Source organism: Oncorhynchus clarkii, chromosome 33 (assembly GCF_045791955.1).
Source record: "Oncorhynchus clarkii lewisi isolate Uvic-CL-2024 chromosome 33, UVic_Ocla_1.0, whole genome shotgun sequence".
NCBI classification, from domain to species: Eukaryota; Metazoa; Chordata; class Actinopteri; order Salmoniformes; family Salmonidae; genus Oncorhynchus; species Oncorhynchus clarkii.
In genome coordinates this window covers 15,619,206-15,644,206 of record NC_092179.1, presented here as the reverse complement: position 1 = coordinate 15,644,206, position 25,001 = coordinate 15,619,206, and the positions used below count along the sequence as shown (strand labels likewise).

Below are 25,001 nucleotides of genomic sequence, written 5' to 3'. Positions count from 1 at the left end.
CTAGCCACTCGGTAGCTCACCATAGACGCTTCTAGCCACTTCTTAATGGTATATGTTGCTTTTATACGCGTCTTAAATCTCACTCGAAAAACTCCCATGGTTTATTTTTCAAATTGGCATGTTTTGTTTCTAAATGTCTACGCAAGGGTGAAGGTTTCATCGAGTTGTGAGATAGTACTTTTGCACATATAACACACTGTGGTTGAGGAAAGGCACTACTCCCAATATAAGTGAACCACAAATCAATGTAGTTATATTTGCGCCTCTTCGATGTTCCCACATCCGTCTGTTGTTCGGTGCTTTCCCGGGTAAGGGGGCAGTAGCTCTTCAGCTGCATCAGATTCACAACTGTCAGTGTCCATGTTATCTGGGCTAACAACAAATGTAGAATTACTGATGCTAGCATTGGATGTGCTCGTGGAAGCAGAACAACTTGCGTCGTCGACAGGTGCAGGTGTAGTACTGCTAGTAGTGGCAGTACAACCAATAGAGCTGGTATGTGTCTCTTATGGACGCGGACCTTACTTTATTTATCAATTTTCGAGCAAATGGAAAGAGCAGCAGCTACGTTTGGCAACATACAGATCGTTAGTGAAATTCCTGCGAGAGTAACGGTTAATGTAATTGGATGTTAATTGTTTGACATGGTGTTATTTCACTGAAGACTAGATGGTTTAATTTTATTTTTGGCAGTGAAACGAGGCTACTCAGGCGAGAGAAGAAAAAAAATCTCCCAAATGTATAAATTGACTGTTTGAAATTAGGGGGAATTAAAAAATATATATATATTTGAAATGCATTTTTATTTGGCGGAAAACAAAACAGCAATGTAAAATTGTAGCCTAGGTTTATGTTCAAACATCTCAACACTCATCTTTTTCATGGTCACAAGTAGGATTTATTGTGAGTGGAACTAGGAGGACATCTGAAGGGAACATGTTTCTCTGTAAGAGGTTAATTTTTCCCTCATATATTTTACAAATAGAAGCACAAATGTTCACAAACTCTCGACGACAGCCGTTTGAAGTATTTAGAAGCATGTATTCCAGAACCACTGGCGATGGATGGCAGGAGGACCTCATCCATTTATCTGAAACCACAGAGAACACGCATTCAGATAAACAGGATGAAATCAAAATACCCAACCAAAATATCACAGTAAATGTGAGGGAATAACAGGCTTTCTAATCTGCTTTTAACAAAACACAGGATACATGATCGAACACTCTAGGCCCTAGAGGGAGCTATTCTATCTTAGACTACAGTGGGATGGTTTTCCGAATAGCACGTTTTTCTTCCTTTCTGTGTCCAGTGAGTGTATCCTAGAGACTTTTACCTACGATCACATGATTTAGGTCCTGATACCAACATGATGGGTTGGAGTGGAGTAATAAGGGTGACAAAATAATGGTTAGTGAACAAACTTAAAAATAACTCCATGTTTAATGACAAAGAATGGGTGGGCTCATGCAAGGAGTCAAATTATTTTCAAAGACGTAGGTAGCTAATCAAGGTTAAGAATGAGTGGGGTTGTTTTGTGTGTGGGGAAAAAAACATTACTGAGGGACAGATCAAACACCAAGGCAGAGTGAAACAGAGAGGGGCAAAGAGTGAAACAGAGAAAGAGCAAGATGGGCAGAAAGAAACTGACATCGTGAACAGTACTCACAGGGCAGCAGCTCCAGAGATGATCTCAATGAGCTCCTTGGTGATGACAGCCTGCCTGGTACGGTTGAAGGTGAGGGTCAGCTTATCAATCATTTCAGCTGGAGGGGAGAGAACAGAGCCAGGGTTGATATGAATCAGAGAACAAAGCCATCAAAGTGCAGGCACACAGACCTGGCAACCAGATTAGCTGATATTGTAATATCAATGGCAACCCTAGAAGCATTACACTAGGTCAATCAAGCAGTAGAGGGAGACTGAGGAAGATAATCACAAAGGACTACAGCTACTGTGTGTGCTATGAGGCAGGCAGGAAGACTACGACTTGATCTGGATGGTAAGTTGGTGGTTGAAGATATCCCTCTAGTGGTGTGGCGGCTGTGCTTTGGCAAAGTGGGTGGGGTTATATCCTTCCCGTTTGGCCCTGTCCGGGGGTATCTTCGGATGGGGCCAAAGTGTCTCCTGACCCCTCCTGTCCCAGCCTCCAGTATTTATGCTGCAGTAGTTTGTGTCAGGGGGCTATGGTCAGTTTGTTATATCTGGAGTACTTCTCCCGTCTTATCCGGTGTCCTGTGTGAATTTAAGTATGCTCTCTCTAATTCTCTCTTTCTTTCTCTCTCTCTCAGAGGACCTGAGCCCTAGGACCATGCCTCAGGACTACCTGGCATGACGACTCCTTGCTGTCCCCAGTCCACCTGGCCGTGCTGCTGCTCCAGTTTCAACTGTTCTGCCTGCGACTATGGAACCCTGACCTGTTCACCGGGCGTGCTACCTGTCCCAGACCTGCTGTTTTCAACTCTCTAGAGGCAGCAGGAGCGGAAGAGATACTCTTAATGATCGGCTATGAAAAGCCAACTGACATTTACTCCTGAGGTGCTGACTTGTTGCACCCCCGAGAACTACTGTGATTATTATTTGACCATGCTGGTCATTTATGAACATTTGAACATCTTGGCCATGTTCTGTTATAATCTCCACCCGGCACAGCCAGAAGAGGACTGGCCACCCCTCATAGCCTGGTTCCTCTCTAGGTTTCTTCCTAGAATTTTGCCTTTCTAGGGAGTTTTTCCTAGCCATCGTGCTTCTTCACCTGCATTGCTTGCTGTTTGGGGTTTTAGGCTGGGTTTCTGTACAGCACTGAGATATCAGCTGATGTAAGAAGGGCTATATAAATACATTTGATTTGATTTAAAAGACAAGTGAGGAAGATGAGCAATAAGCCAGTTGTTATAGAGGCTGGGGAGGAGGAAGATGCTCACAGGCGTTCTTGCTGGCGCTGTCCATAGCGGTCATCCTGGCACTCTGCTCGCTGGTTGTGGACTCCTTCAGGCCAAAGTAGATGATGTTGACCAGGGCAAACTCCTGGTAGTTCCTCAGCACGTCAGCATCAATGTCATCATAGATGCCCATGTTCTCTGTTACAGAAGTGGAAAAAGAAGACATATGATATCAGTCGGTCATTTTGTGGGGCATACATCTTAAAGCAGTCGGTCGATTTTTATCCCCTAGTCGATTGATGTACCGGTGCGTCAACCTATTTTACCAAAAACATCCCCATCAAAATCTGTCAGTTTAAGTTGGAGATGGGGTTTTTTCTTCATTGGATGCGTCTCAATCCACCGATGTAGCACTTCCACATTTGCAGTGAAAGGTGGCAGAACATGAGACATTCCGAAAATTGTTATTCTCGCGAAAACGTTTGGCCTACAAAACTATTATGAGCACTCTGGAAAGGGGACTCTCACAAACACAATAGTGTCTTCCTTTTCCTCAACCCCCCCCACCAAACGTCAGGAGACTCACATGAAGTCAGTACTGTCGATGTGGCAACTTCTGTTTGGTAGCGTCTGAACCGATTGGGCAACAAACTAATAGGACCCCTACTGCTGAAAGAAGATTCTCACGAACCCGATGGTGTTCTCCGTTTTGCTCTATGACCCCCACAAGTGTCATGGGATTCATCTGAAGGTAACCGGTACTAGTTTTAAAAAACAAATGGAAGTATAAGAGGTAGTTGTGCCTACCCCCACCCCCCATCAAAACCTCATCGCTTATGATTTATTTTTGGACTGTCCTTTTTGCCATGTATGAATGTGTTATTCAAGGCATTTCCATGGGCGTTAATAGTCAAGGCCAAAATCTATATTATTTGTATATATTCTTTTGAAACATAAAGGGGTCTTAAAATTGTAAATCAAATAGCTAAATGATCCATAGTATGACCACCTTAAAACAATTCCATTTGTCAGCTTAGCAACCCCCCCCCCAACAACTTAGATTAAAGAGTGGAAGCGACCTTCAAACCAATGGTGTTGTACCTGAATTAGCAACAGTATCAATGGAGAAGATGGGCTTCTCGTCAGTCTTGTAGGAGATCACAGACCTGAATGAGGGGGGAAAATAACATCCCTTCAAGACTTGTTCTGATAATTGGCTATGTAGTTTGAAGGATAAGGATGGGACTAGACTTGACGTGAATCTTCCCATTCAAACAGTTATCTCCTTATAGTGGCTCAATTAAGAAACCATTTGGAGGAGACAAGACACTGAAATGTGGCTGTGGAAGGAGTCCATTCATACCTGAATCTGTTGTAGATTACAGCACCCTGGTCAAACTCGTAGCCCATGTTGAGCAGCTCTGTGGCGACAATGGACGCGTCGGTAAAGGTGGGGGGCTTGCGGCCCACCTCTTTGCAGCTGAGCAGCAGGTAATTGCTATGTGTCCTGGGTTGCGAGGAGGGAGGGAGGGAACACTTGTCAAGATAATAAACTAAATTCCAAAAGGAAACCACTAGACTGGACCTGTTGCTGTGGGCATCAGTAAAGTGGCTGTATTTCTTGGTTATCATTCTGTACCTCTGCAGGATGTTCCTCAGCTTGTCCCCCACATTGACTACCATCACCTCCTTGCCCTCGCCGGTGAGGTTTGCAATCTTGGCCTTGATGGCCTTGGCCACATTGGAATGGACGGCGCCACAGAGACCACGGTCAGACGACACACCGATCAGGAGGTGCTTGTTGGCCACTCCCTCCGGGGCCTTGATCTCAGCCTTCTCGTACAGGGCTGGAGGACACACAGGCAAGAGAAGAGGGACCGTCAACAGGTTTGTTGAATGCCATTGGCAAACACCAGAAAAACATTTCCAATAAATGTGTGTGAAACGACCGTGACAGTACAGGGATAGTATTCAAGAAGCGCCTCAGTACCAGGTCTAATTTAGGATCAGGTCCCCTCTGTCCATGTAATCTTATTCATTATGATATAAAAGGCTAAACTGATCCTAGATCAGCACTCCTACTCTGAGACTATGAATATAGGCCCTGACCTACCCCTGCCTTCTCACTATGGTCCTAATAGAGGACCATAATAACAGACAGTGATGAACTTCACATAGAAACCATCCATTCCCTTAGACTTTAGTGTGTGTGTGATATATATATATATGAGAGAGAGAACATGCAGAGTTAGCAATGACATACCCACAGCACCATTTCCATAGACGCGGGCGGGCTTCAGCTGCCTCTCAGCGCGGGCATACTTAGCAGCGGCCACCATCTTCATGGACTTGGTGATCTTTTGGATGTTCTTGATGGACTTCAAACGGATGGTGACTAGAATGGGAAAGATGGATGCCACGGACTGACTAAACATTTGAGGTTCAATAACATTGAGACGCACAACTACAATATCATCATGATTCAAAAAAGTTTCACTTGTGCATAAGACTTAAAAAGAGGAAGCTAAAGGGTGAATGTTATGTAACACAGAGTAGTTAAAGAGATGGCAAGGTAAACACTTACTGTCTTTCAAGGTAGCCATGTTCCTGACCTGCCCACTACAAAACAAACAGAATTAGCTAGGTAAGTTAGAACATTATAATTGCAAGTTCGCGACATAACGTGGACATCCTCAATTCAGGGTTTATAAACCAATACAAATAGCTATGCATGTTGTTTGTACAACTATACTAGCAATCAGCTAGTTAACGTTAAACTACAGTCCATGTCACCAGATAATAGTTAGCATGTTAGGTTTATCCAGAGAATGCATGCTAACTTAGTTAGTGGGAGGGACAGTGAATGACAAGAACTGAACGCTGTTCTGAAAACATCTGGCATCGTACGAATTACTAAAAGGACCATTTAATCAACGTTAGTTAGTTGTCACACACTTCAATGACATGGTTAGTAAGCTAATGTCAGTTTAGGCTGAACCTGACCATTCACTCTGCACCACACACCATCTGCGGCCTGCGGGTTAGCGCGCCCTTGCAATGTTTCACATGGCTCGTCAACGCATACGGCGTACATTAGTGATTTATGTGTACGACAGCACAATGCTCAAAATCATGTTTTGAAATATACGTAATTTTGCTAATAAAACGTTACCATTGTGGGAGGAACACCAACGCGCTGGTCCTGGCGAACATAATTACTTCGATGAAGGTCAGACTCGCAGGACTGCGCAAGCGCAAGTAAATGGCAGGATGTGGACGGAAAAACAAACCTCGCGTTACTTCAAAGTACACGTAAAATGATGACGAAATACCGACGGAAGCGGCAGATTTTTAGGAGGAAGGAGAAGTGCATAACAACGTTTGAACGTGTTCGAGGCTTATTTCGAATTTAAATAATTTATATGTAGACGATTATTATTTGACATGGGGAAAGAGGGTTTTCTAAGCCCAAAGGCGATCGGGAATAGGATCAAAGCAAAAGGTCTTCAAAAATTGCGATGGTATTGTCAAATGTGCCAGAAACAATGTCGAGACGAGGTAAGAAAGATGGCTAGCTAAGTTAGCTATCTAACGTCATGTAGCGTAACGTTTGGAATATTTGCTAGTAGGTGCAAGCCAAATGTTGCAAGCGTTCCTAAACGATCAACTCGTTGGGACAGAATGTAAATTAACCATGTAAGTTGGCGAGCTAGATAGACTGTATTGTCCTCAGGAAAGTAACTCTAGAGCTTGATCAGGGATGTCAGAAGTTAGGTTCTACACACTAACGGTAACGCCCGGGACAAGAGCCAGTTTAGGTTGAACTAGCTTTCCCTTTCTGCCCATAGAATGGCTTCAAATGCCACTGCATGTCCGAATCCCACCAGAGACAGCTGCTGCTGGCCTCGGAGGACCCCAACAAGATCATGGACAACTTCTCACAGTGAGTCCATCTGCATTTACTTAGGTCTGGCTGTTGGTATGTCGTGTTCTATAACACTGTCTCCAAAAACAATGTTAAAATGACATGTCAATAATGGTGTGATGATGAGTCAGGGGAGGTGTTCCACCAGTGGACTTATTTGCTTTCTACTCTCTCCACTCTTCCTCTCACCAAGGGAGTTCAAGAATGACTTTATTGAGCTGATCAGAAGACGCTTTGGTAATTCTTCTGAAACTATATATTATAAGTGCATGCAATATTACACTAGCTACTTATAAAGAGACTGTAAGACAAACCTCAACCTGACTGAATCGCTCTCTCGCTCTCTTCCCCCCTCCAGGAACCAAGCGAGTGCAAAACAACATTGTCTATAACGAGTACATCAATGACCGAGAGCATGTCCATATGAACTCCACCCAGTGGGAGACTCTCACTGAATTCACCAAGTGGCTGGGGAAAGAGGGTACTGTCACGCTCATACCCCTTAGAACAGAAGTTATGTGTGTTTGTCTGTGTCTGTCTGATCCCTGACATTGCTGTGTCTGATGACTTCTCCCAGGTTTCTGTAAGGTGGACGAGACACCCAAAGGCTGGTACATCCAGTACATCGACCGGGACCCAGAGACCATCCGGAGGCAGGAGGAGCTGGAGAAGAAGAAGAAGCAGGACCTTGATGACCAGGAGCGCAGTGCCAAGTTCATAGAGGAGCAGGTCCGCCGAGGCCAAGGAGGCAGGGAGCCAGAGGTGAGGGAGTACCACTACTGCCCTCCTCTGACTAGGAGGTCATATTACACTCGGGTGTCTGCTGAACAGGGACTGGCCAAGGGTTGTGTTTACCAGGGATGTAATGATTCACTTATACGCATCGGCACCCGGTACAAATGTTTAAGATACAGTGCATCATAAAATCTATTTTAAAATTATACAAACCCCCAGTTCACTGATGTTTTTTCAAAAATACCTCTAATCTTTTGTGACTGAATGTATGTGTCCTTTCCTCCAGTAGCCTATCTAACTAAGCATGTCAATTCATATGACAGTCATTGATCTCCAAGTCAGATAACAGGGTGGCAGGTAGCCTAGTGGTTAGAGCATTGGGCCAGTAAACCAAAGGTTGCTAGATCGAATCCCCAAGCTGTCGTTCTGCCCCTGAACAAGGCAGTTAACACACTGTTCCTAGGCCGTCATTGTAAATAAGAATGTGTTCTTAACTGACTTGCCTAGTTTAAAAAAAACAACTGTGCACAGAGCAGCTTGCAGAGCCTGTTGGTATTATATACGGTATTATTATGGTATTATATACCTGTTGGTATATCTGTGCGGTACAATCAGCATTCAAATTGTAAAATGTAAAATGGCTTTCGCAATTCTGAATCTTAGGCTTTATTAGTTGGATGACAACCAATATAATTTGTTGAGTCATTGTTACCACTGTAGGAAATTACTTACTTGTTGTTTTACTCGAGTTGTATAGGCTACCGGAGTGGTCACAACTCTCATCTTTCTAACTTCTGATTGGGGCCTTTCGATTGCCAGGTTCACCTTAAGAAATAGTTTTGGTGGTTTTGCTTTAAACAATCAGTTATTTTTGTCATTTTTACATGAACAGGTTAAAGTTGTAATTTCATAAACATTTTGCAAGCCGCAATGTAGGCCGGTGGTCGGAGCGGGAGAAGACCAGCTCACCTGTGTAATGTTCCAAATGTTCACAACCATTCTATTTTGAGACGGGGGTGAAATCCAAAGCTGTGTTATATTCATTTGCTATTTCAGCTAATTTCTAAAGATAAATATTGACATTTTACTAGCAAAAAAATGACAAATTAATAAGTAGGTGAATGAGATTTCAAAAGTGAGGGGACAAAAAGCATAAATTCCTCTCCTAATCAGATAGTGGTAGATGCTCAGTCTGCCCTCTGGCTCAGCTCAGGCGCCTACACACACCATACATCATTCTCACGCACACACAGCTCAGAGATGTAATCTCTGACAGAATTCACATCCCTGCTGTTCAGCAAAGATACTGTTTACCTATGACATGTCATGGAATCATAACAATCTGTCCCTCTTTTTTTTCAGGAAGCACCAGTCTTCACTGAGTTGAAGCGAGAAAGTGAAGAAGAGAAAAGTATTTTTATTTTTTATGTAGATAGCTCATGATGCATTTGGTCAGGAATTATGCTGATTACACCGTTATGCCCGCTCTTCTCTCACTGGTTATATTTTTGATTATATTTCAGTTACCTTCAATCTGGCCAAGGGCTCCTGTTCCTCTGCGGATGGCCCATCTAAAGCCAGGTACAGTAACCTGGATCTCAGTAAGAATGACTCACTGTCATCAATGGCAATGCAAAACAGCAAAAGTAAATGACTGTGGGGATTTCACTCTGATTAACACTGTGTCTACCTCTTCCCCTTAGTGTGGCCCTGGGTCCCAGTGCCCTGAAGGCAGCAGGATCAGGGAAAAGGAAAGATGCGCCCTCCACCTCAGAAGCCAAAGAGAAGAAGAAAAAGTCAGCCCTGGATGAGATCATGGAGGTACGGTAGTGTTTCCAGTTCTCCCTCTCAGCTCTGACTTGATGCACTGTCAAGTTAACTCGGTGTTAAACACGTGCGTATGTAACCCTTTGTGAGCTGTGTTGTGTTCAGATGGAGGAGCAGAAGAAGAGGTCTGTGAGAGCGGACCACTGGCTGCACTCCGGCATCGTAATCAAAGTTGTTACCAAGAGACTGGGGGAGAAATACCACAAGAAGAAAGGAGTCGTCAAGGTAACACATTAGTTTCACACATGGTGGATGATTTGGGCCAGTTTTGTGTTCTTAGTAGCTTATAAGAGGTTTATAGTCAATAGAAGAATATCATACAGTTGAAGTCGGAAGTTTACATACACCTTAGCCAAATGCATTTAAACTCAGTTTTTCACAATTCCTGACATTTAATCCTAGTAAAAAATCCCTGTTTTAGGTCAGTTAGGATCAGTTAAGAATGTGAGATGTCAGAATAATAGTAGAGAGAATTATTTCTTTCAGCTTTTATTTCTTTCATCACATTCCTAGTGGGTCAGAAGTTTACATATACTCAATTAGTTTTGATAGCATTGCCTTTAAATTGTTTAACTTGGGTCAAACGTGTCGCGTAGCCTTCCACAAGCTTCCCACAATAAGTTGGGTGAATTTTGGCCCATTCCTCCTGAAAGACCTGGTGTAACTGAGTCGGGTTTGTAGACCTCCTTGCTCGCACATGCTTTTTCAGTTCTGCCCACAAATTCTCTATGGGATTGAGGTCAGGGCTTTGTGATGGCCACTCCAATACCTTGACTTTGTTGTCCTTAAGCCATTTTGCCACAACTTTGGAAGTATGCTTGGGGTCATAGTCCATTTGGAAGGCCCTTTTGCATCCAAGCTTTATCTTCCTGACTGATGTCTTGAGATGCTGCTTAAATATATCCACATCATTTTATTTCCTCATGATGCCATCTATTTTGTGAAGTGCACCAGATCCTCCTGCAGCAAAGCACCCCCACAACATGATGCTGCCACCCCCGTGCTTCATGGTTGGGATGGCGTTCTACGGCTTGCAAGTCTCCCCCTTTTTCCTCCAAACATAATGATGGTCATTATTGCCAAACAGTTCTATTTTTGTTTCATCAGACCAGAGGACATTTCTCCAAGAAGTACGATCTTTGTCCCCATGTGCAGTTGCAAACCGTAGTCTGGCTTTTTGATGGCGGTCTTGGAGCTGTGGCTTCTTCCTTGCTGAGTGGCCTTTCAGGTTATGTCGATATAGGACTCGTTTTACTGGGATATAGATACTTTTGTACCGGTTTCCTCCAGCATCTTCACAAGGTCCTTTGCTGTTGTTCTGGGATTGATTTGCACTTTTCGCACCAAAGTACGTTCATCTCTAGGAGACAGAATGCGTCTCCTTCCTGAGCGGTATAACGGCTGCGTGGTCTCATGGTGTTTATACTTGCGTACTATTGTTTGTACAGATGAACGTGCTACCTTCAGGCGTTCGGAAATTCCTCCCAAGGATGAATCAGACTTGTGGAGGCCTACAATTTTTTTTTTAGAGGTCTTGGCTGATTTCTTTTGATTTTCCCATGATGTCAAGCAAAGAGGCACTGAGTTTAAAGGTAGGCCTTGAAATACATCCACAGGTAAACCTCCAATTGACTGAAATGATGTCAATTAGCCTAAAAGAAGCCATGCCACCATTTTCTGGAATTTTCCAAGCTTTTTAAAGGCACAGTCAACTTAGTGTATGTAAACTTCTGACCCACTGGAATTGTGATACAGTGAAATAACATGTCTGTAAACAATTGTTGGAAAAATTACTTGTGTCATGCACAAAGTAGATGTTCTAACCGACTTGCCAAAACTGTGGCTGAAAAACGAATTTTAATGACTCCAACCTAAGTGTATGTAATCTTCTGAATTCAGCTGTATGTATTTAGGCTAACAGTTGTTGTGTGTTGTAGGAGGTGCAGGATAAATACACGGCCGTAGTGAAGATGATTGACTCAGGGGACAAACTGAAACTAGACCAGAGTCACCTGGAGACGGTCATCCCTGCTCCAGGTAACCTAGTTCTCGCCATGGTTACACACACATGTCCACAGGAAATTGATCATTTTCAAACTGTACATTTGACTTGATATCTGTAATCTGGCCTGTTATTTTACCAAATCGAATAATCAAGTCTAACTCATCTGTCCCACAGGTAAACGGGTCCTGGTTCTGAACGGTGTGTACAGAGACACAGAGGCCCTACTGGACTCCATAGACGAGAGAAAGTTCAGTGCCACCCTCACACTTGACTCGGTAAGGACCAGGCACAAAATGGCTCTCGTCATGCATCAGTTTCTACCGTTTGGTGTTGGAATAGATGTTTGGTGTGGCAACTGCTTTGGGATGATATGAATGGTTCTTATTTTCTCATACAAGGGTGTGTTTTTCTTCCTCAGGGTCGGATGAAAGGGAGGAGGGTGGACGGGATCGCCTACGAGGATTTCTCCAAAATGGCCTGATCTATCATGACTTCCGTTACATGACAGCGTAACCCAAGAGCCCCTACCCTTCCACTGAGAGGCCCATCAGCTGAGAGACTCTACTGTGTCAGAGTTACCCTCTGTAAATATCCCAGAATGCATTTTCTATGGAGGTATCACTTCCTGAGTTAGCCGAGTAATGATTGGGGGGGGGTTGTATTTTTATTTTGTATTGTTATTAAATGGTTCTCTGCAAATACATTTTAATGTTGTAATATTACTTATTGAATGAAGTACAACACAATTGACCTATGTATTGATTGAAAAACATTTGTATTTTGCCATGTAAGATGAGGTCTGAGAAATACAACAGTCATTGGAATGTTCTGGTTAAGAAGTCTGTGTGTGTGTACATAAAGTTCAAAGCCGACAGTGTAGTCTTCATGAAAATAAAGAAACATTCACACAGCTATACATACTGATACTGCTTTTTTATAACCTGTTGTAAAGAGTGAGAGTTGTCAGACAGAGCTGTGATATGAAAACAGGTAATAACACATGTGTCTAGTCAAATTGGCTGCAAATGTGTGTGTCTCCTGTACCTGTGGACTAGGATATCCATTATAACTATGCCCTGTCTCTTGCTGCCTGGGTTACATGGTACCCCCGTGTGCCTTACGATTGGTCGCTCAGAGCGGGAGCGGCAGGAAGCTGTCGAGTCGCGGGACGATGTAGTTGGTATAATGGCCGTCGATGAAGCCTTTGCCACTGTTGTGGATGAACCAGCAGAAGACGTCAGATCCGCGTTTCTTATCCCGCCTGTAGTCCTTCTGCCAGCCCCTGTCACACACGTGGACTAGTTACAACCTCGTCTACAAGCCTCGTCGTGTTAGCACTCACATGCACTATGTCCCACTGTGATATGGTGGAAGGATTGCCTCAACAGAGATGAAGTTTACTGACTTGAGTATGTGTGACATGCTGATGTTATTCCTATAGTGGTGTGTGTGGTTTACCTGGCAGCAGGGATGTGCATAAGAGAGTGTGTGTTCTTACCTGGTGACGACCAGCTTGTTGCCCTTCACCTCCATGGTGGCCTCCTTCTTCAGAGGGTCAGCTCCCTGGTGCAGGTTAAACACCCTCACCTCTGGCTCCTGGCCAAACTGACCTACACACACACACACACAGGTCAGTGAAACCTAGTGAAGTAGGCTGTAATTGAATATAGGGATACTGTTGCAGGATTCACTATAAGGGTGATGTAGGGTATCTTGTCAACTCATGCAATTAGCTTATAGCATTATTGTATTCTTGGTGACCTACCTATAAGGCCGTGGGCCTGAGAGGAGTACTGGTTGTTGTTGGGGATATAGAGGCCCAGGAAGTCCACGTGGGTTGGGTGTTTCTTCCACACACGATGTAGCAGCACCATCACAGTGATCTTGTCATCCACCGTCACCATCACCTTGGAGTCCTTCACTATGGAAACCTTCACCCTGAAACACACAGGGATCATAGCATGTGGTTCAAACAGGAAACCGTGTCCGTTTGAAATGTAGTTTTTTACCTTGCCATAGTAAAACAGGCTGATGGTGCCTGACCAGCGGTTCGTGTGTGTCTATGTGTGCGGGCGTGCATGTTCCTACCTGTCCTGGGTAATGTCGGCCGTGGCTCCCCAGGTGAAGGAGTGGTTGTTCCTGCCGTCAGTCAGGTCGATACGGTCGGTGGTGACTGACACCCTGATGCCGTCAGGCTGGTAGAACACTGATATGGTGCCAAAGTACGTGTTCACCTTCTCCTTCTCCTTCTCCTCCACCCTCTTAGAGCCAACCAGCTGGCCATTCACCACCACACCTAGAGGACAACGAGGGTGGAGGATAGAGTTAAGAGGACACAAGCACAGACACACACATTTTTGCAACCACACACACACTTACCTGCACCGGGGTCTGACACCAGATTGAGGATGTGTCCAGGCTCTGAGTCGATGTTGAAGCAGACGTCCATGTTGTTTTTAGGCAGGTGGACGATGAAGTGAGGGTCGTTTTCCACTGTCACACAGAAAACACACAGACAGACAACCGTTACTATGGTGACACAATGGACATGAGAGTATTACCCACTGCAAAATTGCCAGGTAGGGAGGTAGGTGATATTGATGGCCCAATGCAGCTGTTTTTATCTCAATTTGAAATGATTTCTGGGAACAATTAAGTAACTTACTGTGATTGTTTTCAATTAAAATGGTCAAAAAGAAACAAAAATAGTTACATGTGGACAGTACCAAAACAAAATATCTAATGATTCTGTCTCTTAGCAGCAAAATCTGCACTACTGGGATAGTTGTATAATATGTATAACATTCTATTTAAATTGAAAAACTCAAAGTTTTGAATCCAGCGTTGTTTTCTGTACCAGTTCATAAACCATGTGCCATGGAATCAATACATCGAAAATCTCTTCCCAACTATTTTGCAAATCTATATGGCACAGCTGTCATTTTTTGGGTCCTAAAATGAAACTGGTATACTTTTTTATTTATCGCAATTTTCTTTAGCCAAAATGAGGTAAGACATCCTTACTAATCTGATAGAGAACCAGTTTGGATTTAAGTACAACTTTTGAATGACTGAAGCCTTTATTGAGAGGTCTAATATTTAATCATTATTGTCCTCCGAATTCATATTATTTATATAAATAGGCCCATTTAATTTGGTCTGGCTTGCCGTTCCAAATAAAATGGAATCTTCTTTGTCCATATAACTTTAAAAACAAGTTGCTATGTAAACAGTAGTCAAGGCCATAAGCAAATAGGTAAACTGGGATATGACTAGAGTTAATGAGGGTGATTTTTCCACAATAGACAATAGACAGGTTCCACAGTATCAAGATCTTATCTATTTTGCTAACTTTCTATTAAAATGCATTGTAACGAGATCATTGCTTTTTTTCGGGATATGAATACCAAGTATGTCCACTTCACCAACAGACCATTTTATTGGTAAATTACACGCTAATGTAAAAGTTGTATTTTTTGTGATCCAATGCATAATATGGTACACATCATCATTTGGTTGTAATCCAGAGAGGTTAACACAAGTATCTAGATCATCTTTGTGGCTGTGGAGGGATCCAAACTGTGGATTTAAAAGAAAGCATGAATCATCAGTGTACAATGACACCTTTGTTTTTAAGCCCTGGATTTCTAGGCCCTTGATATTATTGCTGGATCTGATTTTAATATCTAACATTTCGATGGCCATTGTTTTACTCCTCTTGACAGTTTAAAACTTTCTGAGAATTAGACATTATTGACTATTTTACACCTAGGGTTGAAAATTGAAATATTCCACGCATTTATATATAAATTCCAGTCGTACTTTGTTAAAAGCCTTTTCAAAGTCAGGTATGAATAGCGGGCATCGTTTCCCAGATTTTTCGTAGTGTTTTATTGTTTCCAGTTTCCAGTACTTGTCTTATATTATCTCCAATGTATCGTCCATAAAAAACCTGTCTGATTAGGATGATAAATATCCGACAATAACTTTTAAATTCTAAGTGCTATGCACTTTTCTAGAATCTTTGCATCACAACACTGAAGTTAAAAAAAATGCTTCTTAGCAAAATGCAATTTCTCAAGCAGGAATTTAGCTAGGACTGTCTGGGAGTGGTCTGAGAGAGGGGCCTAATGGGAGGGATGTGTAACCTGAAAAGTAGCTGTTATAGGCAGAGAGGAGTGCAAACTCTCTTTGTTATTGGTCTATTAACTTATATCGCCTGGTGATGTCACCAGGCAGTCCAAAAACCCCACCCAGCAAAACAAGCTGAAATTTCAGGCAGACTTTTCAAATAGCTCTTTCACTAACAGTGCATTATCATAATATTCACAATTGGACAGCATTATTCCAACCTCATAGTGTGGAAATATAAAACACAGGATATTCACGTTTTTGTCCACACTGCCCCTTTAAAACACAGTGTATGTGTGTTTATTATGTATGGTGATATGGAGAGGTAGAGAAGTATTATACTGTAGCACAGATGTGTATAGAGGTGTTTGTGTGTTGTAATTGTCACCTATGGTGATGTGATCTGGTAGGGGCCTCTCGGCGTGGCTAGGGGGGGCAGGTGTGGTCATCCGGACCCAGGGGGGGAGGCTGTGAACTATCTGCATTGGAGTCCTTTGTCCGGGACCAGCCATACCAGATCCTCCTACACACACACACACACACACACACACACACACACACACACACGCACACACGCACACACGCACGCACGCACGCACACACACACACACACACACACACACACACAACGAGTTTGGGATAGCTTCATTCACTCTCTTGTACTCATGTACATTTACAAGCCCAAAGAAGGGGGGACTCAGGTGATTTTGATCAGGCACCTGCACAGCAGCCCTGTTTGGGGTCCCTAGGGGAGTCAGCGAGCAGCCTCTCCTTGGCCTCCTCACTCTCCACCAGTAGGGCAGTGAGGGGCGTGACAAACTGGTGCTCCACAGCCAGGTTCAGGATCCTCTGTGTGATCTTCCTCTTCTTACCAGCAGTGGGGGCCAGGGACCTGCAGGGAACAGGGATATAACATTCACAAAACGTTACTCCGTATGTTTATTCATGCTCTATAGTCTGGGTCAAAGTGCTGGCTATTTATAGCACAATCTTTTTATTCACTCCTTAGATTGAAAATAACGATGTGTTTAACTCTCTCTCTCCCTTTGTCCCTCTCTCTCACCTCTCGGCCAGTAGCTGGTTGACAGTGATGTAGGCCCACATCTGTCTGGCGAAGCCAGTGAAGGCATGCTGCTGCTGGGCCAGCGCAGCGTCTAGCTCCAGGTAGTCGGCTTCAGTCTGTAGGGACAGGTCCAGACGATCCTGGGAAGAAGAGGGGGACAGAGAGAGGGTAGGACACAGGTGAGTGTGTATGCAGTGGTGTAAAGTACTTAAGTAAAACTTTTTGAAAGTACTACTTAAGTAGGTTTTTTGCGGTATCTGTATTTACTTTACTATTTATATTTTTAACAACTTTTACATTTACTTCACTATGTTCCTAAATAAAAGTATGTACTTTTTACTCCATACATTTTCCCTGACACCAAAAAGTACTTTTTACATTTTGGATGCTTTGCAGGACAGGAAAATGTCAAATTCTCCCACTTATCAAGAGAACATCCTTGGTCATCCTTACTGCGTCTTATCTGGAGGACTCACTAAACACAAATGTTTTGTTTGTTAATTATGTCTGATTGTTGGAGTGTGGCTATCTGGTTTGGTTTATATAAGCAATTTCAAATGATTTATACATTTCCTTTTACTTTTGATTCTTAAGTATATTTTTGCAATTACATTTACTTTTGATACTTAAGTATATTTAAAACCAAATACTTTTACTCCAGTAGTATTTTACTGAGTGACTCACTTTACCTCGAGTCATTTTCTATTAAGGTATCAAATCAATCAAATCAAAGTTTGTCACATGCGCCATATTTCTTAATTTTTTACCTAGGCAAGTCAGTTAAGAACAAATTCTTATTTTCAATGACAGCCTAGGAACCGTGGGTTAACTGCCTGTTCAGGAGCAGAACGACACTAGGCTACCCTGCCATCCCTCCCATAAAACAGGTGTAGACCTTAAAGTGAAATGCTTACTTACAGGCTAAGGTATGTGTGTGTGTAGGAAAGTAAAGAAACAAAACAACAGTAAAAAGGCATTTGAAAAAAGAGTAGCAAGGCTATATACAGACACCTGTTAGTCAGGCTTATTGAGGTGGTATGTACATGTAGGTATCGTTAAAGTGACTATGCATATATGATGAACAGAGAGTAGCAGAAGCGTAAAAAGAGGGGTTGGCGGGTGGTGGCACACAATGCAAATAGTCCGGGTAACCATTTGGTTACCTGTTCAGGAGTCTTGTGGCTTGGGGGTAAAAACTGTTGAGAAGCCTTTTTGTCCTAGACTTGGCACTCCGGTACCGCTTGCCATGCGGTAGTAAAGAGAACAGTCTATGACTGGGGTGGCTGGGGTCTTTTTAGGGCCTTCCTCTGACACCGCCTGGTGTAGAGGTCCTGGATGGCAGGCAGCTTTGCCCCAGTGATGCACTGGGCCGTACGCACTACCCTCTGAAGTGCCTTGCGGTCGGAGGCCGAGCAATTGCCGTACCAGGCAGTGATGCAACCGGTCAGGATGCTCTCGATGTTGCAGCTGAAGAACCATTTGAGGATCTCAGGACCCATGCCAAATCCTTTTACTTTCCTGAGGGGGAATAGGCTTTGTCGTGCCCTCTTCACGACTGTCTTGGTGTGTTTGGACCAATCTAGTTTGTTGTTGATGTGGACACCAAGGAATTTGAAGCTCTCAACCTGCTCCACTACAGCCCTGTTGATGAGAACGGGGACGTGCTTGGTGCTCCTTTTCCTGTAGTCCACAATAATCTCCTTTGTTTTGGTGACTTTGAGGGGTTGTTATTCTGGCACCACCTGGCCAGGTCTCTGACCTCCTCCCTACAGGCAGTCTCGTCGTTGTCGGTGATCAGGCCTACCACTGTTGTGTCGTCAGCAAACTTAATGATGGTGTTGGAGTTGTGCCTGGCCATGCAATCGTGGGTGAACAGGGAGTACAGAAGAGGGACTGAGCTACCTATCCTCACCACCTGGGGGCGGCCTGTCAGGAAGTCCAGGATCCAATTGCATAGGGAGGTGTTTAGTCCCAGGATCCATAGCTTGGTGATGAGCTTTGAGGGTACTATGGTGTTGAACGCTGAGCTGTAGTCAATGAACAGCATTCTCACATAAGTGTTCCTTTTGTCCAGATGGGAAAGGGCAGTGTGGAGCGCAATAGAGATTGCATCATCTATGGATCTGTTTGGGCGGTATGCAAATTGGAGAGGGTCTAGGGTTTCTGGGATAATGGTGTTGATGTGAGCCATTACCAGCCTTTCAAAGCACTTCATGGCTACGGACGCGAGTGCTACTACAGGTCTGTAGTCATTTAGGCAGGTTGCCTTTGTGTTCTTGGGCACAGGGACTATGGTGGTCTGCTTGAAGCATGTTGATATTACAGACTCAATCAGGGACATGTTGAAAATGTAATTGAAGACACCTGCCAGTTGGTCAGCACATGCCCGGAGCACACGTCCTGGTAATCCGTCTGGCCCCGCAGCCTTGTGTATGTTGACCTGTTTAAAGGTCTTACTCACGTTGGCTACGGAGAGCGTGATCACACAGTCGTCCGGAACAGCTGATGCTCTCATGCATGCCTCAGTGTTGCTTGCCTCGAAGTGAACATAGAAGTGATTTAGCTCGTCTGGTAGGCTCGTGTCACTGGGCAGCTCGCGGCTGTGCTTCCCTTTGTAGTCTGTAATAGTTTGCAAGCCCTGCCACATCCGACGAGCGTCGGAGCTGGTATAGTACGATTCAATCTTAGTCCTGTATTGATGCTTTGCCTGTTTGATGGTTCGTCGCAGGGCATAGCGGGATTTCTTGTAAGCTTCCGTGTTAGAGTCCTGCACCTTGAAAGCGGCAGCTCTACCCTTTAGCTCAGTGCGAGTATGACTTTTAGGTACATCTTCCACCACTGTGTGTATGAGTGTGCATGCGTGCATGTGTATGTATGACTCACAGCGAATGCGGTGGTGAAGCTGTTAAGAGTAGTAGACTCAGAGGGCAGCACCTTCCCAGCCACCACCAGCTCTGAGCCACTGAAGTACTTGTCAAAGTGGTTCTGGGTGACGTCAGAGACAGAGTCCTCTGGGAACTGAACCGTGATCTTCCTCAGGAGGGGAGACGAGACCTGGCTGTAGAACCGCTGGAGGGGAGAACGGAGGAGGGAGGTCAGAGATGGTGGTGAGAGAGGCAGTGAAGATAGAGTGTTTACACAAGAATAGGAGGAGAATTCAGAGGAGAGGTAGTCATACAAAGGGGGATGAACAGAGGGAAGGGAAGGAGGAGGAGTAGTGATGCAACTATATGCAGGATTAGGGAGAGAAGGATGAATGGGAGTTTTAGGGACAGAGGTCTGTCGTACCCGTATCTGATCTGAGGCGTCGTGGCTGGTGTAGATCCTCTGGGCCACGCCCCTATTCTCCATGGCGATGCGTTCCAGGAAGTCGTAGTCAACATCGAAGCCGATGCCCAATGAGAAGAGAGAGAACTCCTCCCTCATGACCTTCTTCACATTCTTCTGGATGGCGCTGAGCTTGATCTCTCCTACAGAGAGAGGGAGAGATGGTGGATGACAGTAGCATAACAGTATGAAGGGCAGTACACCACTAGAGGTTATTAGATGGGGCGTGAGGGGGAAAATGAAGGGGGGTGAAGTGGTATGAGGTGGGTGATGAAAAGTCAGTCCGTGTCAGTTTTGGGATCAGCAGCGGTGTGATGTCTCACCGACAGTGGGGTCTCCATCAGACACCAGCATGATCATGGAGACAGAGCGTGGGTCGATCATGCCCTGATTGGACGCCTTCACCAGCATCTGCACCGCCCTCATCAATGCCTCGTTGATATTGGTGCCTGGATCGGGTCAAAGAGCAGTGAGAGCCAATCAGATACACATCCAGACAACCTTTCGTTATCCACCACTCTGTCCTCTCATCCTCTTTCCTCTGTCTCTCCCCATGACTTAAATCCATGCAACCTCCTACTTCCTTATAATCCTCCACATCTCTCTCTTTCTCTATCACTCTCTTTCTTTCATCCCTCCCTTCTCTCTCACCTCCATTGGGTTTGATGTTCTGGATGTATTTCTTGGCCTCAGCCACCTGTATGGTGCTGCCTGGAACCAGCTCCTCACTCCAGCAGCGCACATTGTGGTTGAAGTCAACAATGCTGAAGTAGTCATCCATGGTCAGGTCATCCAATATGGTCTGCATAGCCTCCACAGTCTGAGAGAGAGAGAGAGAGTTATAGAGCAAGAGAGAGCGATAAAGTCATAAATGAGATTGGACAGTCATTTTAGTGCAGTTTCACAGAATACCCACACAAGGGCGGTGTTGCATTTGTCAGGCAGGCCCTGCCGGTTGTGATGTACGACTGATGAGAGATGTACGACTGATGGGGCACAGATTGACCCCTGTGAGTTTTTCTATGGTTACGTCACACACCTGCTTCATCTTGACTCCCCACATAGATCCACTGACGTCAATGACGAACACAATGTTTTTCGGGAGGGGGGAGAGATTGGCCGGGGCGAAGAAATGCACAAAATGCCCGTCAGAAACCTAGTAGAAACATTGAAATAACAGTGACCAATACTTCCTGTATTACATTTCTGTTACAAAGTAAAGTGACACAAAGACTGTGTTACTACATGTGTTTCTGTCAGTGTGTGTACCCACATGTAGTTCCCCGGCATTGCTGTCTCTCAGGACGTCGTATTTGACGGTAAAGATGCCATCGATAGCGCTGGTGGTGCAGTTCTCGCACTTCCTCTGCTGCTGGAGCGAGGGCTTGAACACCACGTGAGCCTTGTCCTTCGAGGAGGTGAGTTTGGCCATGCCGCTGAAATGCTCTCCCAAGGTGTTCGGTGTCTCCACAGAGGCGATGCCGTTGGGCTCATAGATATACACATCCACCTGCAGAGAGACAGGGAGAAGGCCCAAATATGCTGACACAGAGGCACTGACCTATCAAATACAGTCGTTAAATACCACACACAGGCACGCACACACACACACACACACACACACACACACACACACACATACACACATACACACACACACACACACACACACACACACACACACACACACACACACACACACACACACACACACACACACAGGTAAGCTCTCTCACCTGGAACTGGGGCACCAGGCGTCCAGGCTGCAGGTATAGTGAGTGTTCATAGAAGCCCAGCTTCCTCTGCATCATTTCCTGGTAGTGCAACTCAAACTCTATCTTACTGCCGGGAGGTACGTGGACCTCCGTCTTAAAGGTCTCCATGTCCTGGGAGTTAGCCCTGTGGTGTAGGATTACCAGCTCTATAGTCAGTCACAGGACACTAGAAATGTCTTATGCAACAACAATGTCTGTTATACACGGCATAGACCATTATGAATGGCATAGGATTCATAACGGTCAAAAAATGGGTGGGAACCCATTTCCCTGTATTGTCCAAGATGTCATTCTTCAGTATAGCTACACTAAATACCATGGCCATGGTGCATTGTGGGCTGTACGGTACCTGACGAGGCCTGCGGCCTTCCCTCTGGCTCTAGCCTGAGCGTAGAGGTTCCTAGCCACAGTCTTCTCCTTCACTGAGCCCACAAACATGATCCCATTCACATTCCTAAAAACAACACACAACATAGTCCACAGCTCTGTCCATTAAGTCGAGGATTGTATTTCAGTGTGATTGTGATTGAAATTTGAGATTGTGCTTTTTATTCTGATTGAGACGGTTGCTCACATGGTGAAGTTGGTGATGAAGGCTCGTTTGGGGATCTGGACGTTGAAGCCAATGCTCTGGGCATTTGGACCAGAGTTGACCACAGAGCTCTTGACCGTGGTGTGGCAGAACCGCGACGTGATGCGGCTCTCCACCCTGTAGCTCTTAACCGTGATGTCATCACCCCGGATGGCCTACATAGGGAGGTGGAGAACGTGAGACTGACTTTGGCTGTGATGTCATCGACTAGGGACGAGTGCCGTTGCATAGGAATTGTGAGTCAAGCTCTCTACAACTTTACATCTAAACCACATAAAACAAGTGGTTTAGGGACACTTCTTTTTCCCATCTACAAATCTGAATATCTGACTGAAAAATGAATAGGAAACATGTTTCTTTGGAGTATCTACTTATACACTGAGTATAAATAACCTTAAGAACACCTGCTCTTTCCATGACACAGACTGACCAGGTGAATCCAGGTGAAATCCTTATTGATGTTACTTGTTAAATACATTACACTCAGTGTAGATGAAGGGGAGGTTAAAGGATTTTTAAGCCTTGAGACAATGGAGATATGGATTGTGTATGTGTGCCATTCAGAGGGTGAACGGACAAAGCAAAATATTTAAGTGCCTTTGAACGGAGTATGGTAGTAGATGCCAGGCGCAGCGGTATGTGTCAAGAACTGCAACGCTGCTGGGTTTTTAAAACTCAACAGTTTCCTGTGTGTATCAAGAATGGTCCACCACCCAAAGGACATCCAGGCAAATTGACACACCACCGTGGGAACCATTGGAGTCAACATGGGCCAGCATCCCTGTGGAATGCTTTCGACACCTTGTAGAGTCCATGCCACAATGAATTGAGTCTGTTCCCGAGGGCAAAGGGGAACCTCAATATTAGGAAGGTGTTCCTAATGTTTGGTGTAGTCAGTGTATAACAGGCTGAGAATTCTGAGAAAGAAAATGACACATTTTACCACAGAAACGTTAAATGGATGTAGCAACTGCAGAGTGAAGTCAATAACCTGTCTGTCAGCGGATTCTCTTCAAACAGGACCATTGATTAGTAGATAAGAGGACTAAACTCTGCCACATTGGACAGAGGGGTCGAACATCAAGCAGAGACCAGAGAGAGAAACCTACCTCAAAGTCTTCTTGCTCCTCACTGGTCAATATCGCCCTCTGGATACACACAGAAACAATCAGCTCTGTACCAATCAATCAAGCTAATGTATTTTATAAATCTCTTTTTACATCAGCAGTTGTCACAAAGTGCTTTACAGAAACCCATTCTAAAACCCCAAATAGCAAGCAATGCAGATGCAGAAGTATCTGTACTGTCCCATACTGCACTCAGAAAGAAAAGTTTCATATGTAACAGTAACTATAGGTAGGTGGTCATGGCATAACAATTCTATAGACATTCTAAATAAAAATTTGGAATTGTCAGTAAGCCTTATAGGACTGTCATTGGGTTCAATCCATTGACCTCTACATAACCCCTTTATCAATAGTTCAGAGGTCAATGAATCAGACTGCTTGCTTTTACATGTTGATGGTATTCTATTTCTGTAACTGGGCAAAAACAAAAACCCACCTCAAGACAGGATCATTTCCCTCATAATATGTTGCATTATTGAATCAATGGCATGTTGAATATAAGAAGATTATTAACGATTGTGAATAGCAAACTATGACATTATATAACATTAATTCAGACAAATTGTTTGGGAAAAAAGAAAATAAGAGTTTCATCTCACCTTAAATCGTCCATGTTGTTTCTCTAATGACTGGTAGAACAAAAGGGCCGTTTGTAAAACAGAGAATAAAAGTTGTGCATTAATCAGTCACATGAACGTCGCATAAAATATAGTTCTGTTAAAGGAACGTTATCAAAAAACAAATTTGACAGAGAGAACGCTGTTTCTACACACATTTGTATATTTAAGGCTCCCCATTAGCTGCAGCTACTCTCCCTGGGGACCATCAGCATTCAGGCAATTAAGACACATCTATAAAACAATCTCGTTGTCGTATAACAGTTGATATCGAAAAATATGAACTCACCGTTTCCGTCTCCCACTCGCCCTCGACCACAAACTCAAAGCAGTGGGTCTGGTGTAGGGCCAGCAGGCCTAGGAGGAGAGCCAGGCGTCTCATGGTTCCAGGCCTGTATGTGTTGCCTGAGGTTTAACACTCCCAGATATAGTCCTTCAGCCGGGACCCAAGAGGCAGCAGAGAGATCCCAAAAATAAGGGTTAAAAATCCACCGAGTGCTGATAGACGCTTGGCCCCAGTCAATATTTGTTGTGTTTCACGTAACCCGGAGAGGGAAACTTTGAAACTTGACCTGCCGTGTAGGAGGGTAAACACAGCATATTTGGGATCATACAGGTTCGGTTTACGGCTGGATTTCTCGTTGATTTATGTAGGTCTAAACTCTGCAACACGCCCAGACAATCAGAACTGGGTTTCCAATGCTGGTATGTACAGATTTAAACGCTGGCATGCTGTAGCAGTTGTTTCCTCTCTCTATGTGATCATAATAGTACCGGTGGATTGGCCACGTGGCAGTGGAGCTAACGTTTGGACTTTAGACAGGGTTCAAACATTACATTTGGCGCCATATTTGGCCATTTTGCATGGCAATCACTGTGAGGTCACGTCAATTCCATTTTTGCTGTGCAATAACAATAGAACAAAAACAGAAATAGAGGGAACAAATTGACCTTTGGCACCATGCTGGGTGTGCACTGCATTAAAGGAATAATCC

General features: G+C 44.3%; 3 protein-coding genes across 5 annotated transcripts; 1 reads left to right on the top strand and 2 right to left on the bottom strand.

Moving 5' to 3' along the window:
• Positions 1-875: 875 nt before the first annotated feature.
• Positions 876-6,150, bottom strand: LOC139392569 (ATP synthase subunit gamma, mitochondrial-like). Of its 3 annotated transcripts, XM_071140619.1 has the most exons (10): positions 6,055-6,144; positions 5,467-5,501; positions 5,146-5,277; positions 4,522-4,729; positions 4,246-4,389; positions 3,984-4,048; positions 2,925-3,080; positions 1,670-1,766; positions 1,337-1,358; positions 1,022-1,090 (listed from the first exon to the last, which is right to left on the bottom strand). In XM_071140619.1, the coding sequence occupies exons 1-9, from the start codon at positions 6,093-6,095 to the stop codon at positions 1,352-1,354; spliced, it is 885 nt and encodes a 294-aa protein (XP_070996720.1). In that variant the 5' UTR covers positions 6,096-6,144; the 3' UTR covers positions 1,022-1,090; positions 1,337-1,351. The 3 variants fall into 3 exon arrangements, with proteins under 3 accessions (XP_070996721.1, XP_070996720.1, XP_070996722.1); XM_071140620.1 differs by lacking the exon at positions 1,337-1,358 and having other exon boundaries at positions 876-1,090; positions 6,055-6,150; XM_071140621.1 differs by lacking the exons at positions 1,022-1,090; positions 1,337-1,358 and having other exon boundaries at positions 1,666-1,766.
• A 64-nt stretch (positions 6,151-6,214) lies between these two features.
• Positions 6,215-12,068, top strand: LOC139392522 (DNA/RNA-binding protein KIN17-like). Its single transcript, XM_071140567.1, has 12 exons — positions 6,215-6,440; positions 6,731-6,825; positions 7,001-7,044; positions 7,166-7,288; positions 7,385-7,569; positions 8,905-8,953; positions 9,066-9,123; positions 9,246-9,363; positions 9,475-9,594; positions 11,307-11,406; positions 11,549-11,649; positions 11,793-12,068. Exons 1-12 carry the CDS (start codon positions 6,327-6,329, stop codon positions 11,853-11,855), a joined length of 1,170 nt encoding a protein of 389 aa, XP_070996668.1. The 5' UTR covers positions 6,215-6,326; the 3' UTR covers positions 11,856-12,068.
• A 64-nt stretch (positions 12,069-12,132) lies between these two features.
• On the bottom strand, positions 12,133-24,826 carry LOC139392521 (inter-alpha-trypsin inhibitor heavy chain H2-like). Its single transcript, XM_071140566.1, has 20 exons — positions 24,296-24,826; positions 23,989-24,018; positions 23,372-23,410; positions 22,245-22,417; positions 22,020-22,124; positions 21,632-21,794; positions 21,169-21,405; positions 20,935-21,051; positions 20,547-20,715; positions 20,219-20,344; positions 19,857-20,038; positions 19,452-19,637; positions 16,569-16,708; positions 16,225-16,397; positions 15,894-16,028; positions 13,754-13,867; positions 13,463-13,670; positions 13,140-13,312; positions 12,873-12,984; positions 12,133-12,656 (listed from the first exon to the last, which is right to left on the bottom strand). The coding sequence occupies exons 1-20, from the start codon at positions 24,386-24,388 to the stop codon at positions 12,506-12,508; spliced, it is 2,826 nt and encodes a 941-aa protein (XP_070996667.1). The 5' UTR covers positions 24,389-24,826; the 3' UTR covers positions 12,133-12,505.
• Positions 24,827-25,001: the final 175 nt, after the last annotated feature.

Bases quoted from the DNA above. Each gene is read 5' to 3' on its own strand.
- LOC139392569 (XM_071140619.1), bottom strand. From the start codon at position 6,095: ATGTTCGCCAGGACCAGCGCGTTGGTGTTCCTCCCACAATG. The intron at 4,730-5,145 runs GTATGTCATTGC...TGTGTCCTCCAG, and splicing joins CTATGGAAATGGTGCTGTGG to CCCTGTACGAGAAGGCTGAG. The intron at 3,081-3,983 runs GTACAACACCAT...CTTCTGTAACAG, and splicing joins TGATACTGTTGCTAATTCAG to AGAACATGGGCATCTATGAT.
- LOC139392522 (XM_071140567.1), top strand. From the start codon at position 6,327: ATGGGGAAAGAGGGTTTTCTAAGCCCAAAGGCGATCGGGAATAGGATC. The intron at 7,045-7,165 runs GTAATTCTTCTG...TCCCCCCTCCAG, and splicing joins GCTGATCAGAAGACGCTTTG to GAACCAAGCGAGTGCAAAAC. The intron at 9,124-9,245 runs GTACAGTAACCT...TCTTCCCCTTAG, and splicing joins GATGGCCCATCTAAAGCCAG to TGTGGCCCTGGGTCCCAGTG.
- LOC139392521 (XM_071140566.1), bottom strand. From the start codon at position 24,388: ATGAGACGCCTGGCTCTCCTCCTAGGCCTGCTGGCCCTACACCAGACC. The intron at 21,406-21,631 runs GTGAGAGAGCTT...GTCTCTCTGCAG, and splicing joins GCCTGGTGCCCCAGTTCCAG to GTGGATGTGTATATCTATGA. The intron at 12,985-13,139 runs GTAGGTCACCAA...GTGTGTGTGTAG, and splicing joins TCAGGCCCACGGCCTTATAG to GTCAGTTTGGCCAGGAGCCA.